Genomic DNA, 17,331 nt, shown 5'->3' with positions numbered 1-17,331 from the left:
GAGGCATCCGCAGCCCCTGCAGCTGAACTGCTCTTGCAGATTGCACCTCCAAACTAAGGAAGGAAAAAGCTACTGCTGATGATACCTCCTATCCTTACCACATGTCAGAGGGACAGGAAGAAAGTGCTTGCTTCAACTCATGCGAATTATTTAAACAACTGTATGCTGCAACAGCTTAAACTATGGTCCAAAAAAAGATTTGACTGTATATCGCTTTCATTCTTGCAGTGGAAAGCTGCTTACTCATCACATTAGCTATGAGAACACTAAAGTATCTTTCACCTGCTATTACAGAGGAGGAAGAACATACCGACAATTCCCCTCCACCACCCAAAGAGAACATTATATTGGAAAATGTGCCTGGAGTTCCATCCATGTTATAACTTCAATAATCGTATTCCTTCCAGGTTTGTCTTAACTTCTGAGACAGCTGGACATCAAACCTGCCCAGAGGGCTGGGAGACTCAGAACAAATCTGTTTTCCCAGAGCACACGTAACTGGCAACCAGGCAAGCACAAGGCAACCAAATACCTGACCAGCAGCAAAGGCTGCAATAACATTTATGTAATGAGAAGAATCCCCGCTCCCAGCCGCATGATGGCTTGTAAGAGATCACAGACTAGCCCTTAAAAAACCTGCAGGAAGTTAGGGTTCATTAAACTGGATGCTCATGGAACAGCACTGAAACACTTACAGGCAGGTCAACCAAGACTACTGGTAAATGTTTCGTAAAAGATTTATTTAAGTATCATTTATCACAAAGAGGAAAATACATATAAGATTAGAGGCATGCAACCATCTTCCACATTTCTATGGAGTTTTCTTTTCGCACTCGCAGCACTATGTAATACGACTCCTGTGCCAAACTTGCTTCTTCCTGAAAAATACTATGTTTCAAGACATAAAATAACAAAAAAAAAAAACTCACAATAACGTAAGATAACATATGAGAAAAGTGCAAAGTAAAATTTTTTTTAAAAAAATCATGTATATACCACATTCAAACCTCCTTCCCCTCCAAAGACTGGATAAAGGCAAATTCACTTTGCTGCACGATCAGATTGTCTTTATGAACTACTTTACAAAAAAGTTAATATAAATTAAGGGCACGATCCTGTAGACACTTATGTTCGTAGCTAACTTTCACTAAGGACTGGCTCAATTGGTATTATTAACAGCCCAAAGTTAGTCACATGCATAAGTTCTTGCATTGTAAGGCCCTAAGGCAGTAAAATGTTTAAGAGCATTAAGGAGAACAAAAATTAAAACAAACAGAAAATCATTCCCAGGTGTGTTTTGCTTAGTAAGTTTATATCAAACATTTTAAACAGAACAGTTTGCTCCTAAAGCCCTGAATATTTCTATTACTTAAGCAGTTTTGCAAGATTAAAAGACAAAACTCCCAAGAAGCTGGTACAGATGTTAGTTAACATGAAAGTTTCTTCAGGCAGGTATGTAAGGAGGTGGAGGTTCCTTCTCAGGCATCTTCACTGCCATTTCATAGGTTGGCAGAACATACTAAAAGAGAAGACATTTTAGCAAGATTAATGCACTAGTTTAAATAAACACACACACACTCTACATCAGCAATTTTATTCTTTTGCAGGCATTTTTATTATTAGAACTGATGTTTCCACTAAGCCATCAAGGAGGAACTGAAAAAAAAAAGATGTAAAATTTACTATTCTGTTGAACCTAACCCTAAGCCACTGATTTCATCCCACTTCCTCTTGCAAGCAGCAAGTATGGTTTTCACAGGTGCAATCAGAAAGCTTCCCTACAGAGGGAAGTGTTTTTCTTGTTTTTAATTAAAGAAATACATTTAGTATTTCTCTAAGAACACCATTCAGAGGCAATTCACTTTAACGTTAGCTCTTTTACCTTTGAGCCTTTCTAGCTTTTGTTTAGAAAGCTGGACAAGACTCACAGACTTCTATGGACACTGTTCTTATGCTTCAAAGATTAACACAACTGCAACAACTCCTTTCACCTAGGAATGCGATTTACCTGTGGAGGAGCTTCAAAAGCAGGGTACACAGCTATCTCTGGCAAATTTCTGTTGCTGATATATTTATAGCAGTTCCACACACAGTTAATGAGATATGCCTGAAAGAAATTTTATATTTTAGTATCTCATATCCATTAGCTTATGCAGAAATAAAATGCTAGGCTACAATCACAGAACAGAAAAAAAAAAAAAAAAAAAAAAAGCCCACACACCCACAAACCTAAACCATTACATCTGAAGGAAGGAACCAATTTTGGTACATACATAACTTGTCCCAATTTAGTCTGGTTATCAATGATTCAGACAGGACAACTATGAGCTTTATAGTAAAAGAATCTGCAGATCAATTCAACCAATATTCGCCTCAGCAGTGCCCATCAGATTATTCCAACAATTATTCTGTGAATCCAAGTCCAAGCTACCAGTACAAAGATGAAAGACCAATAGCAGGTTCCCACCTGTCTTTGAATTTTTATTTTTTACTTTGAATTAAAGCTGCATGCAATTAAAGAGATTCACAGCCAATGTTTGGCCATTTTGGGCTCATTTTTCTAAACAATATTTTTCCCTACAAATATATTCTGCAATTCAGATGAATGCCTCTGTACTTATCTCCTGCAAAACAGAAATAACTGGTTTTATTACCTATCTGCACTAACCTATACATTCCTCCCTTTCAAAAATACATCCCCCTTGTTTGTTATGAGATTACAAATTTGCTAAACAAATTTTTTTATGTACTAATTCAATACTGTTTCACTACAAGCTTAATTGTATTAAGTTCGTGTCCACATATGTAAAGGATTATTTACAGGCTTTGTATATTTTTAAAGGGCAGAGCTGTATAGACAAGCCCCACTGAATACAACATAAGTTTAAAGACACCAATACATAACAGACTGAAATTATAGTGCAGCAGAACATCGTAACAGTTCTACTCAAAGTAGTTCTTATTAAATATATTTCTACATCATGACAACTTTTTAGTATAGCAATTCATAAAACAAGTCCATGCTTAAACTGTAACTTACCTTCAAAACGATAAATAGCGCAAAGAACACCAGAACAATAAACAAGAGACAGCTGGAGTCCAGCGCAAGGAGATCATCCTTGTAAGGGAAATCCGGCTGTTTAGGAATAGAGGAGGAGATAGAAAAAGGAGACAAGCATGAACATCACACTTTCACAGATGTGACACCCAACCTGAGCACCACATGCAGCAGAGTGCTTGTTAGCTGCTCCCACAAGAAACAAGGAAAGATCAGTTTCTTTCTTACTCCAACTTCACCTTCTCAAAAGGCACAAGGTTCATCCTGCCTCTGCCCTGTGGGGGCATATTACTATAGACATAGGCTACTACTAAAGCAGTGTATCCTTCCACGCACCAAGTCATGGGCTACTACTAAAGCAGTGTATCCTTCCACGCACCAAGTCATGGGCTACTACTAAAGCAGTGTATTCTTCCACGCACCAAGTCACTTTAGGCTCACCTCAATAAAGATCTCCATGAACCTTTTGCAAACAACTGCAGACTTCAGTTCCTCAGAGGAACACAACATTTGTATAAATGGTCCCCTACCCAAAAGCTCTTCTAAGTCAGGCCTCCAGTCTGGTCAACCCGTAACATCTGTGCTCTCAGGGGAAATAAACTGTCCCTAAACTTCAAGACAAGAGACACACGTAGCTTCTGCAAAGTTCAAACTCTTCTTTCTCCCAAGCACAGTAACAGGACCCCTCTCTAATAGCAATCTGAAGTTTACCACCGCTTTAGAAGGAATTTTTAAAGAGCCCACTTACAGCTCTAAACATCACACAGAAAATAGCTAGTGATCCAAGCCAATTGAGGGTATATTCTATCCATGGAGTCTTTTTGCAGTTAAGACACAGACAATATTAACAGCTCCACTACAGTTTTCTTTGAAGATGCAAAATGGTAAAAGCCACATACAACACAAGAGAAACCCTCAGAACTTCACATCTATCTCACGATGTTGTAGACCTCATCTCAAATCCTTATATCTATCTAAAAATATATAAAGTGTATAACTATATATACACACATAAATAAAACATCAAAAAGCATAAAACACATTTTAACCTACAGTAGCAAACCTGTCAGAGAACCAAACTGCTCATCTCAGATCATCTTTGTTTCTAGTCTATATAGCACTGGAGATGCTCAAGTAAAGTGTTACACCAACATATCCCTTGATAAGTATTTATTTCCTCTCCCAGGCTTTCCATTTAGGAAGCAATGATACCTTCACCCCTTCCACCTCTGGTAAGCTTAGAGTTCTTATAAGCACCCTAGCAGCCTTCCTCTACAATTCCTGCTGAAGTCCAAATTCTTCTTCCTTAGCATCAGAAGGCGAATATAGGTCAGCCAGTTATGAAACCGAAGTGCTCAAGTATTAAATGTCAATAGGAGCTGAACACTTACCAACTGATCCAGGTAATCCTTGATTCTGGGCAAGTATGTAAGAGAGCTGATGGCAACCAGACAACTCAGCACAAAGTCAAAGAGTTGGTAACAGAAGAATGGGATCAACCAGCCCACACGATGCTAAAGAAACAAACAAGAATGAGTCTGCAGGGTATTTAATCCACAAGTCAAGTAGCAAGTTTAAAACAACGGACTACGAATATACTTACAGCAATTGCACCATACACCATCATTGCACTGATTGTGAACATGAGGAGGGAGATTGCAAATAGAACACAGGCATTTTCTGAATTAAAAGAAAAGATAGTAAGTATTAGTCCTTTCCCAAGGTTATTATACTGTAGCTAACAGGTACACAAGCTCTATTACCATGAGCTGTTCTAACCCAACTGTTTCATTTGTGAAAACTGGCAGCAACCAATTTGAGTAACTAAGGCAGAGACCTAGTCATGGAAAAACAGCGGGTATTTGAGGAAGGAAAAAAAAAAAAAAAAAAAGTGTGTCAATCAAAAGGGCTGAGTTAAGTTCAGCCACACCAATTAGAAACCTGATATAGTTTGATAATAATGCAGCTTATTCACAGCATGTCAGTGCTCAACCTGTGTGGATAATTATTTCCACAACAGGAAGGAGTTTAGAGTACAATAAAAAAAAAAGTACAAAAAGTACCCAAAAGTACAATATCAACCTTTATACTATAAAAAGGCATTGACAGTGGGAGCAGCACTCTTCAAGTAACAGCAAGGAAAACAGGAAGTCACTGAGGAAGTTATCCTAGTATTAACAAGGAAATGCAGCTGAAGAAAAGCCAACAGTCAAATTCAGGACACTCATGCAACCCGAATGATAAATTCTCCTTCTGCATCATAATTACTAATGACAGAAGCACAGCCAATTTCCAGAAGTTAGATTACACTCGCTCTCCTACAGCAACCACAGCATCTACTTCTAAAAACTGGGAAAGAAACAAACACATTTAAAAGATACACTGTAGAAGTACTGATGTACGTGATTCAATACAAGATAACAATATCAAGGAGGTAACCTTCCTGTATCTGAAGAACATTGTGTTGATGAGCTAGTGCCCTAATTACTTCACAACACTGTTATACCAGTAGCAAATCCTCAGAAGGCAGAAAGAAAATGAAAACACACAACATTAGCTTTGTGTGGAAAGGAAGTTGTCTGCATACAGAATTAAAATTTTCAGTTTATGCTCCAACACGCGGAACGAGAATTTTGCCAAGTCAAAATGCAATCACTAGCCTTTTTACGCTAAACAGTGAGGAAAACACCTCCAGCTTTGTACGCGTCTTCATCGTATAACCTAAAGGCTACTAGGCAGACCAACATTCAATTCAGAATACACTTTATAGGTATCAGTGCCCTTTTACTTATTATCTTGGGTTTATTAGCTTTAAACAAGAACTTGTTAGATGCTAGTTTTCTGACATTTTTGTTTTGCTATTACATCTAGGATAGTGAAGTTTTTATGGACAAAATTAGAGATGCACTCCAACACTTAAAACATGAATAGGTTGAAATCCTTAGAAATCGTATCATTCACCATGTCTTAGTTTTTTCAAGTTCTTAGAACTTAAAGCCACAATAATCCAAAAAGGCATTCAGAACAAAAAGATAACCACATTTAAAAGTTTTTCACATATATTACACCCTAATGTAAGGCAAATACATCATAATGTTATATGCTGTATTTTCTAACTGAACAGCAGATAGTTATACACCTACCAGCCATTCTCTCAGAAGCATAGTAATTTCCAATTACTTCATACTGGATATCAACAGTTGGCACTATATTTGGATGAGTCACTCGTACAGTCAGCAAGATGCCCATCAGCAAGTTCACCACCTGAGAAAGATCAGTTAGTTACCAGAAAGTTACTCACAGTGCAACAGCTATAATCTTCTTAAGGACACACTAATTGAGTTAGAAACAAACTCTGCTTTGCCTATAATGGAGAGCAGAAAAAAAAAGAGCAGCTTAAGATTAAATTTCAAATTGATTTAGTTAAACCAGTGTTGAAAACAAACAAAAACACACACAACACCACACAAACCCCAAAGAGTACTGGACACTTGCTAGTTTTAATGAATCACAATTAAGTAATGTTGTAGCTATTCAGTTCTGTCACTTGATTCTCCACAATCCACACCCATGCTCTTCAGTTTATAAGGCACTGAATGCACTGATTTGAGAATGGAAAAACCTGAAATAGTTTGGGGGGGGGGGGCTGGGCAGGGAGCCAGGAACAAAAGGGTACAACAACAGACACATTTGGAAAGAGTTTCTGCTTCCTACAGCAGACCAGAAGGCAGAGTTAATTTCATGCACAAATAATTTACTGCACCCCACTCTTAAAGGTGTGAGGTGTCAAGAGGCAAGAGAGGACACACATATAACACGCAGTAAGCACAAATACTGAGGGACAACTTATGCTTGAATTTCAAATCCTTGGACATAGTTTACTTCCTAGTTAACCCCATGTTAGAGTTTTAACTGGGGAGGAGAGAGAGGAGAAACCAGACCACTTCCCTGCCTGGGTCACTGATTAAATGATCATAGGTGTTTATTAAACACTGGTAAAATTAAAGCACTATTCTCATTCAAACTGAGCTCCAAAAGTCTAAGCATCAGGCATTGGCTATATTCTCCTTATTCGTGCTGCTGTTGAAAACTACTTCTATTTTCCTATTTTGATGCTTCCACTAACAGTAATAAATTGTTTTCAAAGCACTTATACGCTATTCAAGATTTACAGAAATATAGCTTCTATTAATGAAATCAGACAGAATAAAAGACAATACAGGATAGAAAAAGCCTTCACAAAGGTATTTTCAAGCTGGAGTCATTTTCCAATCAGGATTCAATAAGCTCATCACTATCACCAGGATCTTTCACAATTAGTGTCAAGAGCAATGAAGGTGTAAATAAAAAAATAGTAATAAATAATCATAATAAACTAGTCCGCAATTGCTGACAACTTAATATCTATCAAATATTTCCATTTACTAGTATGATTCTAAGACTGCCTGATGCAGTGGTAACAGGTCTACAGATGATTATTGATGTCTTCAGCAATAGATACAGCTTCTGGTGATTTAAAAGGAGACAGCTCAAGGCTCTCAGTCTGTACTGGTTTATGTTTCTTTTCAGATTTCTGAGACATGGTAGAGATTAACTTTGCTTATATTTTCTGCAAAAAGGACCCTTTACTGAAATTAAAGGTCACAGTGTTGTGGAAGACATTTTATCACACCATCATTTTTTAGATTAACTTGTGAAACACTCAGCTGGGTTTTCAGCATGTTACTGACCACAATTCTGATTAACTAAAGCCATGCTTTCCCAGCCTGAAATACTGAAGTAAAACAGGAAATGAAAGTGTCAGACAATGTTAAAAGTCATGAACATAATACTTCTCTGCGTCAATGATTTAAATAACAACAACAACAAAAAATACAAACTAGGGCTGCACTGCTGCTAAACACAAACCATATCACAGCACTCTGCAACCCATGAAGTTCAAATATGAATTTCAATTAAGACTTTTCAAAACCCCAAATTAGGGGTCACTGTTTACAGAACCCTGTTTACACAAAGGTAAAACCTGCATCTTGACTACAACTACATCAGTTTCACAGAAGCTTAGTAACAGAGAGATTATGTTCGTATGATTTTTCTTTTCCCTCCTCCTTCATCAGCAGCTTTACGTGAGTGGGAGTCTGCTATGCATTGCCAAGTATCTTCCAAGCTTAACAGAGTATTCTCATTGTGAGTCACTTATGAACATTCTGAATATTTGTTTGAAAGAGGCCTACAGAAAAAAATGAATCAGAACATACAGGCACAAAACAGCCCAAGGATAATCTGAAGGTGTTTAAAAAACTTGCATCCCAAAAACCTTGACAATTCACCAAACAGTGGATTGTATAGCTAATACTTTGAAAATATCAGCAGTCCCCATACTAGTCTTGCCAGAAGTAGTCAAAAAGGCATGTTGAAGTTATTAATCAAAAGGTGGTTCAAATAAGATTTAAAAAAGAGTTTTGTTAGAAGCATTACATAGAGAAATTTAACAAATATATTTTGTGCTTAAAACTGTCATATCTGAACTTAAACAGAATTGGGGAAACTTAACACCTCTTTCTCTCTCAAAATCCAGCAGATGGTATTAAACATTAGCATATATTATGACCTAGTAACAGAGGTATGACTTCCCAGTACGTTCAGAACTCAAAACGCTGCACAAGACAAGCATTATTTGCTTTGATTGGTGGCCTGTATCTCCATTATATGCATTTGATACCATATCGCATTAGCACTATGCCTCTGAAGGTCTGAAATTAAAGTTTCATGAAGAGGGAAGTTGTCATGTGCTACTAAATTTCCTCATCTTCCTCTTGCTATAGTACTGCATAGTTCTTTAAACATACACTATTTAACAACAACAAGAAAAGTGCTGTTTGCTGAGATATTGTGAAAACAGTCGTTTCAACTAGGTGAGCATTTTAAAGCTTCTACTGTTGTCAAAATTAGACTAAAAGTAGTTAAGATTTCTTTGCTTCTGAAAGTTTTATTCAGCTAGGCAGCCTCAAAGTGCACTGAAAGTGCCCAGAGAGCAGACAGACCCTCCTGGCAACACAGTAGCAACTAGCATCATTCTGACTGCATCACTGCAGTTTGTTGCCAGACCGAAACAGCCACTCCCTCCAAAACGCTATTACTTTTAGATTGCTTATTGAACTCTGATCTCATTTTGCAAATGCAGTGTTCGTGTTTCCAGTTTCTGGAAAGCATTAACCTGGCAAGAAAGTTCAAGGGAGAAAGGAGCTTCTCAGCCACATGCTTGCAATTATGAAGCGAGGAATAGAGGGTTTCTTTAGCTTCCTACACAGCACAGCAGTGGGTGTTGCAGGATAAACCGAACTCTACTTGGTCTGGAACTCAACTGCGAGTTCCCTAGGAATGTTTTAAATTATCTTTCAAAAGAAAGGTTTATCAGAATATCAGAGCAGTGGCAGAATAAAAACTGAAATATGCCTGAAAGAGGCAAAACAACTAACTGCAGTTTGATCACAGAACACCAACATGAAACATTATAGAGGATAATACCCTTGCTCTCCCTAGAGACAGAAGTGTACAATAAGGACAGATTAGAACACTGCTTTAAGGAGGAGGTAGGTTAATTTGATGTAAGATCTAACATCACACAAAAAAAGAAAAGAAAAATGCCTAAAGAAGCAGTTACATAGATATAACACACATGCATTCAACAACAGTCAAAGCTCTTATCTTACTAAACATATGGAGTAAATTGCTGCAAGTCTCCATTTTATGTTGGTATCAAACTCCCTCAACACTGAACAGCATGATGACACAGGATATCCAGTAAACACAAACAGACTACGATCTTCAGTAACACAAAAACTACTCTCCCCCCTTACCAAAAACCTCCCTCCCCTGCAAAAATAAGTTTATTTTACTGTAACTTACAAACATAAATACTTTTAAATAAAATTCAATGGTCTATCAAGCTAAAGCCTGATAGAGTAAAATTAAGGTATACATAGACAGTTCATTAATGAAGCTTAAGCAACTTGACATTTTCCAAAACATCAAGTGGCTTAGGGTAAGTTTGATTAGTTTCATCTGCACTGTTTGAGTCATAGTTAACTTTCTAAAGGCTGGAACTAAATTCTCATATAAACAATTAGATTGGGCTAGACCTAAGGCTTTTCATTTCATGAGGTCCCATTTCAGCTCAAAGAACTAACAGCTGTCTGACTTAAAAACAGTTATCACATTTTCTCAGTTTGCATCTGGAAAGAACTGGATACAACTTTTTCAAGGCACAGTTTAGCAGAAAGTGCCTGGCACACTTTATAGCAAAACACAAAGTGCAATCATTGCTGTGCACAATCAGCTACTTAAATTCTACATATCTTTTTTGTCCCCCTCTAAGAGTCCACAGCCACTGAATTGTATGGAAGTCAAAAGAACATTTTGCCTCAGCCACTGTTCCACTTTCCGAAGCGGTGATGTCTCAGTCACAGGAGTATTTTTTATCATCCATAAGCAGGACAGGTAGTGAATAGATTGAGGAAGGCAGAAGAGACATTATAAACATAAGTCAAGAAAGAAAGGAAGACAGAAAGTTGGAAGGAAGTCAGAAAGGCTATGGGATCCGTGAGTACAGAAGACGACAAGTTCCTCAGTTTCTGTATAATCCCGTTATCAGGAAATGAAAGTACAGAGGGCAATAAGGTGCAACCATTTCGTAATACGTATAAATATCTCCTCAGTGTTAAGGACTCCTGCTTTTACTGGAGTACTGGAAGCATATTTTTGAATTCACATCATCCACACAGGATTTTTTTAAAAGTTTTCCCACACACCAAAAATAATAAATAAATAAAAAACCCACACGCTAGTAGAATTCAGGTTTTGATTTTGGCTCATACAAAATAGAAGAGAGAAATCAACACCAAGACATTTTTCCAACTCTCCACCCAGAGAAGGAAACATCCCTCTAGTTGAATTTTCAATTTCACTTATTCTCTACCTTTCCCCATTCCCCTGCCTTTTTGTTGTTTGTCTGTACACTGCCTGTCAACAGAACAGCAGAGAGGCGGTGGTGGTGGGGAGGGGAATATTTTAATATTTACTAAGAGACTGTAAGCTCTCTATATTTAGATCTACATAGGTTTCTCCAATAAAGCAATCTCTACAAGTGCTCCTTCACATCAGGAGATGAAAATTCACTCTCCATTCATACTGTTTGGGGAATGGTAAAGAGAATCAGTGCTTTAGGAGACTAGAAAAGTTGTAATGCAGCTTCATTAACTGCCCTCATGTTTACACTATTAGTGGAAAGAGGAAGAAGGAAAGAAGTGACTTAACACAGGGGAACTTACTTAGTTGCTCTACATCTTGGTCTTACTGGTTCCTGTTCTCACATTGCCATTTCAGTCTAGCTCAAAAGTTTTTAATATCAGAGCGTTATTGTCACAGCTCCCATAGAAAGAGCATCCAGGAGCCATAAAATAAGGGGCATTATTTTTAAATAGGAAAGGAACATCTCTGTAGCTCATCCCTAACTCTGCGCTGAAAGCTCAGAGAGCATAGCAAACGACAGAAAACTTGCCCTTCCACAAAGCTTCTCGTGAGATGCTACTGTTGCTTTTGAAGAGCCCTAATCTTTCTCTCAGATGTTATATACCAAGGAGAACTATAGAAAAACATTTTATTCGCATCTTGTTCTAAATCCCAGCTTCCTCAAAAGTCACTATATGTCTTCTCCTACCAAGCGATTCCCTCAGCACTGTGTAACAGCCATAAAGGAAGAAAGACGTTGTCCCTGCAGTCTAAAAAAAGAAAGGAAGCGGCGCCCCTGAGAAACAGATACCACAAAACGGAACTTCAGCGTCATTTTTATTTCTCTAAGGCCGCCGGGAACAACAGGGGTTCAGCGCCCCCACACAAACTCCCTCAGAGAAGAAGGGTCCCGAGCGTCCCCACTCACTCGGGGCCACTCGCGGCGCCTCCCACGGACGAGGCGGCGCCGAGACGCCCACGGCGTCCCCCAACGGGGCACCCCCGCGCATGCGCCCTGCGCGCCCCGCACGAGCCGGGCAACGGCCGAACCGCCGCGCATGCGCGCTGCGCACAACCGTCAACGGCACCCCGGAGCCGCGCGCAGTGCCCCCCCCGCCGCGCCGCGCGGGCCGCTCACCATGTACCAGGTGCCCAGGATAATGGTGCCGGTCCGCACATGGCAGCAGCCACAGCAGCGCGTGCTGTAGAACCGGTCGCGACTCCGCTTGAACGTCATGGCCGCAACGCCGCCCTCGCTCCTCAGACCGGCCGCTCTGCGTCTCCCGGTGCGTCGCCCTCCAGCTGAGGGCCGTAACGCCCCCACACTGCGTCACCTCCGCTCCGGCCAATCAGCGGGCGCTGGGGGCGGGGTCGAGGGCGGGAGCAGGCGTCGCCGCGGCAACCGGCGATGGGCAGCTCCGCCGGCCAATCGCGGCGTCCCGAAGCTCAACGGCCGCGCTCCCACTTAGGGTGGTGCCCACCTGCGGGGCGGTCCGGCCGCCATGTTGGAGTGGAGTGCTGGGCACGGCGCAGAGCTAGTCAGCGCCTGCGGGGCTGGGCCTGGGACAGCAGCCCTCGCCCCTTCCTTCAAGCAAGCTGTCGTCTTGGTGGGCCCCCAAGTGCCCCGCTCTAGGGGGTTGAATTCATTGTAGCACGTCTGCTGTTTTGCGGCCAGTGACCTCCATGCTCCCCCCATGGAGGTGCGCAATAGAGCCCTCCAAGGGCTGATGATGGGAGTTCCGAGGCCCTGTGGGCTGCCTGTGGCACGAGCATGTCTCTGGCTGCACCGGAGCAGCAGGCAGTCCGTGTAAGCCCTGTGCAGCTCCGAGATCCCTTCTGTGTGTGCAGCCACCCCGAGGCGTTCGCACAACACAGACGGCTGCGTACACAACGTGTCCAAGTTACATGTGTCCAAGTTACATGTGTCTGAGAGTGTTCTTTTTCCCCTCTGAACAAGGAGAAGGTAATGATGGGGGCTACTCTGTGCTTTTGATGTCTTCCAGATCCTACAATCAGCTCATTTTATTGTTTTAGTCACTTTGCCTGTTTTCAAACATGGAGTGTTGCTGGATCATTTGAAGTGATCTACTTGAAGGCTCAAAAACGGACCTTTTATTTTAAATCCCCTGTGTTTCATAATTGGTCTTTTTTTTATTCCTTAGGGCATGTTATTTTTGAATAAACATGTTGTAAGTGCTGCTGAGACTGCTCTAATGATCCTATTATAAACTGTTTTCTTAGTGCTCCTAGTGTTCTCAGCCCTGTGCACAGATGCTTAATTATCAACAGACTCTCATTTAGTGTAGAAAAAAAAAGACTTAATTTCAATCAACATGCATGCATGAATGTAAATAAATAGGAAAAAGTGTGTATTTTGTTGCAACTGGAAGTTCGAAAATCAGTTTCCTCACAGATGGCATGTTGGGAACCCCAAGCCAGCTGTTTCTGCCACATGTTGTGTTTGAACTGATGAGGTTGTTCCTGCAGGGTGAAGAGAAGCTCTCCCTATGGTCAGTCTGTCACTATCCAAAGAGGAATCCACAGGACTAAACAGAACAGGTCAGACAAGAAAGCAGGGTTCTCCAGCTTGGGTTAGGACATCCGCTTGCAAGTACCTAGATCCTGTTCTCCCAGTCTTGCAGCTGGACACTTTGCCTTGACCAGTGTCTTGCAACTCCTATGTCAGGCTCAAGATCTCCCGGGCTATTGTCACAGGGCAAAAGGAGTCTCAGTTCATGTCTGTCACTAGGCTCAGAATAAGAACTGATGTGATTCCCATGAGCTTTGCTGCTTGTTATACCCTGCAGAGAGCAAAGATACTGAGAAGAATAATGTGGATGTCGTTCAGCATCACCGAGCAGCCTTCCATAGCAGAATAGATCAATGTGAAACTGTTCAGTGGGGAAAAAACAATCCACTTTCTTCTCCTTTACAAAAAAAAAAAAAGTATTTTGATAGTGATTCCATGGTTTCCTGTAACTGTGGGAAGAGAAGATAGGTTAGTGATTTTAGTTTTGCAAAAGATAGTTCTTCCTGGCACTGGCTGCCCAGATGACCTTCCCCTCCCTAAGCCTCAGTTTTTTCCCTTTGCTACTTCAGAAAGGATTTGTGAGGCTAAATATGTTAATAATTCTGAAGGACTTAGTTTGCAGTTGTGTCAGCCAGAGTAAAATCTCAGAGAGACAGAAGAGATTGGTGGTAAACTTTTCTTCACGAGCAGCAAAGAGACCTTGACATTGTGGGAGCAAAATGTCCACTTATGCAACAATAGGAATAAAAAGCTTTTAACAACAACAACAAAAAAGCTAACTAGAAGCAGCTGCAAAAGAATGGATGGATTTGAGTGCCCTTACCTAGGATGACACTTAACTCTGTCCCTGGCAGCATGTAGGGAGGGAAGGAAGGAGTTTTGACATCCAGCTGCTCTTCATTAGCCAAGCTAGTTAGCCCTTCCAGAATCTGTTTCTGCGTGAAAGTTTGAACTTCTGTCTCGGAGTGCATGGGTTTTTTTTTACCAAATACATATATTTTTGAATAATCATATTCCACAATAATATAAAGATTACTTAAATTAATTTTACTTTACTTAAATTTTACTTAAAGTAAAAAGAGAAAACACAAGGTTTTCAAAAGAGAAACTAATGTCTTCACATAAATCCTGCTATATGAAACAGCTACACCCTAAGCAGAATTTAGAAAAATCAACAGAATTGGTGCAGAAGATATGAAAATACCTGGACTAAGATGATGGATTAGCTTTTTGCTTCCTTAAAAAAAGTATGAAAAGGTACTGGAGTAAAAGCAAAGTTTTGATGTATCAGTGGGAGTAAAATAAAGTAAAATAGTCATAAGAGAAACTTTCCTGGTGGTGACTCACGCAGTGAAGTCCTAGATACACTGACATCAGCATTAGCAAATTTTAACAGTGTTTTTCTTCAAGATGGATTCTGCTAAGAGAAAACAAGTTAATCTGCAGATTCAGTGGTTTCTCGTAAAAGAGATAACGCAAAAAGAATGTATCGCTTGAATTTTGTGGTTATTGGATTTTATTTTTTGTTTATTAATTAATCACCACCACTTCGGGGTTCTTAATGTAATGCTCAAATCTTCTGTACTTTTTGTTCCAGTTCATTATTGCAACAATATGAATTATCCTTTTACCAGCAAGAGTCAATTTAACTCAGTTCCAACCCTTTTAACTTGTTACAGATGGATCAGAAAGTCAGAGTTAGAAAAGGAGCTAAAATATGACAGCATGACGTGAAAGTTTTATTAGCATAAGACTGTTTCTGGGTTATTCATTGTACTATCAGATTTTCTGAATATCAAAGACTGAAGAAAAAATCTCGTATTCATTTACAGTATCAAAAAAAAGTCCTGCTAGCCGAAAAGAGCTGTAGCTCATTTCAGTCAGGCTTCATGCAGTTGAGCAGCCATAAAAATGTCTAAAAATAACATGCAACATTTTCCTCAGTCTAAAATGGTACTAGCAAGTTCAGATATCTCACTGTTCTTCACATGGTTGAGAGTGAGCGCTGGCTCTCTCTGGAAAATGGAAATCTCTCTTCCTTGCTGGCAGCCTCCCCCTTCCAGCCTGGAGCCTTCGTGAATCTTGGCAGGAGGAGCAGCAGCCTGCAGAGCAGAGCGCTACCCGTGCAGCGAAGTGGGAAGCGTTACCTACTGGGCACGTGTTATTTCTTTAAACACCAGCTGTTTGGATCAGGTTGCAGTTTTTGTTGTAGGAAACAGTTCCAGAAAGAACACAGTGGCAGTCAAAAGTGCGGGATAAAATCATTTATCATGTGTCCCTATAGCTTACTATGTATGCACTGAGAACCACTATGAAAGGAAAATATAACATGCGTATAAAAATCAAAGCTTGACAGAACTATCTAGTTTGCCAGATTCCCAGGGGTCTCTTGATAGGACAATGCAGGGGTCAGCTGTTCTTACAGTGCCTTTTTCCTGAAAAGCTGCAGCGAGTTTATTTCGGGACCGATGGATGAGAGTTTCCTTTCAGCTGGGGAGGACACTCCCTCTGCAGATAAGAACATCTGCAAAGCGCCGTGGCAGGGCTAGTGCGTGCTGCAAAGTTCACTTCTCCTCAGCAGGACCCCTGCGCCTGACTGTTCTGGCCACTTTTTGCACCGAAGACAAGACATCCGATCCTCAACCCTTCTAGCCCATCGCTATAAAACCCCCTCTGCTTGCAAGGAGTCAGCCAGTATAAGAGCATTCTCAGCATTATTATGCAGCAGGCCTTTATTGTTAGCATGGTAAATAAATAATTTTCTGCCAAGCAATTAGCATTACTTAATTTTCAGCTCATGCAGATGTGTCAACTGCGCCACTGGTCTGTGTATCGGGCGCAACCTTGTTGTTATATAAACATAATTACAGAGCAGTGGGCTAAGTTCCTCCCTGCTTAGCGCTCGCAATGTTTCACCAAGCTCTGAGCAGGAAGCAGAGCTTCGGCTCGTGCACGCGCATGCCGCAGTCTGCCCGGGAGCAAACACAGCTTTGTAGGTCAGCAGCTCATCGGTTACAACAGCAGCCACACCTCCGTTCTCCAGATGCTACCTTAGGGAGCCATCACCTATGGATACACTCCTATCACTAGGGATAGAGCCCATCTCCCAGCTTCAAAAGGCTTCCCAGGAGAAAACTGTCATTAGTAGATCCGACAATTTAAATGGAATGTTGGACCTTAGAAGAGTGTGGTTCAACCTTCACGGGTGCTGCTGTAGCAATTCCTTGCCCCTAAGCAGATCTCAGCTGTTCTCCTAGGCATGCTTCACCCACCTCCCGTGCTGCAGCACCCCCAGAGGCTTCACTTCCAGCTGCTGGGCTGTTTGCAAGTGCAGGGAGAGCATTTGGCTCTTACCCCAGCATGTGCCACTCCAGCAACTGGTAAGTCCCTCAGGAAAAGAGCAAGGGGAGCCAGATGGGTCTGGCCCAGGAACTTCAATGAGACTACGCTGGGCTCCTGAATGGCCACCAAGAGGCTACTCTAGATTTATCCCTCTAAGTGTATACAGGATTGAAACATTTATGTATAGCACAACTGATGCTAAAACTTGTGGGAGAGATCTTAAACCTCACATGTGAGGCCTTATGCCAAACTCCGACTGATAAAGCCTGAGGGTGAGGGCAAGAAGCGCGCTCACCACTGCGGGCACCAGGAGCAGCATAGCGGGCTGATAGCTGAGCAGAGTTGTTACTCCCTGGAAAGGAGGAGAGATGTCTGCAAAGAACAGGAACCA

At 40.9% G+C, this 17,331-nt stretch overlaps 1 protein-coding gene across 1 annotated transcript; it reads right to left on the bottom strand.

Moving 5' to 3' along the window:
• Nucleotides 1-719: 719 nt before the first annotated feature.
• LAPTM4A (lysosomal protein transmembrane 4 alpha) lies at nt 720-12,384 on the bottom strand. The gene is made up of 7 exons (XM_088519638.1): nt 12,207-12,384; nt 6,202-6,322; nt 4,662-4,738; nt 4,450-4,572; nt 3,041-3,136; nt 2,009-2,107; nt 720-1,519 (listed from the first exon to the last, which is right to left on the bottom strand). Exons 1-7 carry the CDS (start codon nt 12,303-12,305, stop codon nt 1,445-1,447), a joined length of 690 nt encoding a protein of 229 aa, XP_088375764.1. The 5' UTR covers nt 12,306-12,384; the 3' UTR covers nt 720-1,444.
• Between the last annotated feature and the right edge of the window lie 4,947 nt (nt 12,385-17,331).

Source organism: Tinamus guttatus, unplaced genomic scaffold, assembly GCF_059628265.1.
Source record: "Tinamus guttatus ecotype Peru unplaced genomic scaffold, ASM5962826v1 Tinamus_guttatus_pri_ptg000065l, whole genome shotgun sequence".
In the NCBI taxonomy this organism is placed as follows: Eukaryota; Metazoa; Chordata; class Aves; order Tinamiformes; family Tinamidae; genus Tinamus; species Tinamus guttatus.
Note: the sequence above shows the minus strand (reverse complement) of the source record. Positions and strands in the feature narration are given on the sequence as shown.

What these genes read in the sequence shown, in the direction of transcription:
- LAPTM4A (XM_088519638.1), bottom strand. Translation starts at nt 12,305, where the DNA reads ATGACGTTCAAGCGGAGTCGCGACCGGTTCTACAGCACGCGCTGCTGT. An exon ending in CGCTATTTATCGTTTTGAAG is followed by an intron (nt 2,108 to 3,040) that starts GTAAGTTACAGT and finishes AATTTCTTTCAG; the next exon opens with GCATATCTCATTAACTGTGT. An exon ending in CTTTTGAAGCTCCTCCACAG is followed by an intron (nt 1,520 to 2,008) that starts GTAAATCGCATT and finishes CTTCTCTTTTAG; the next exon opens with TATGTTCTGCCAACCTATGA.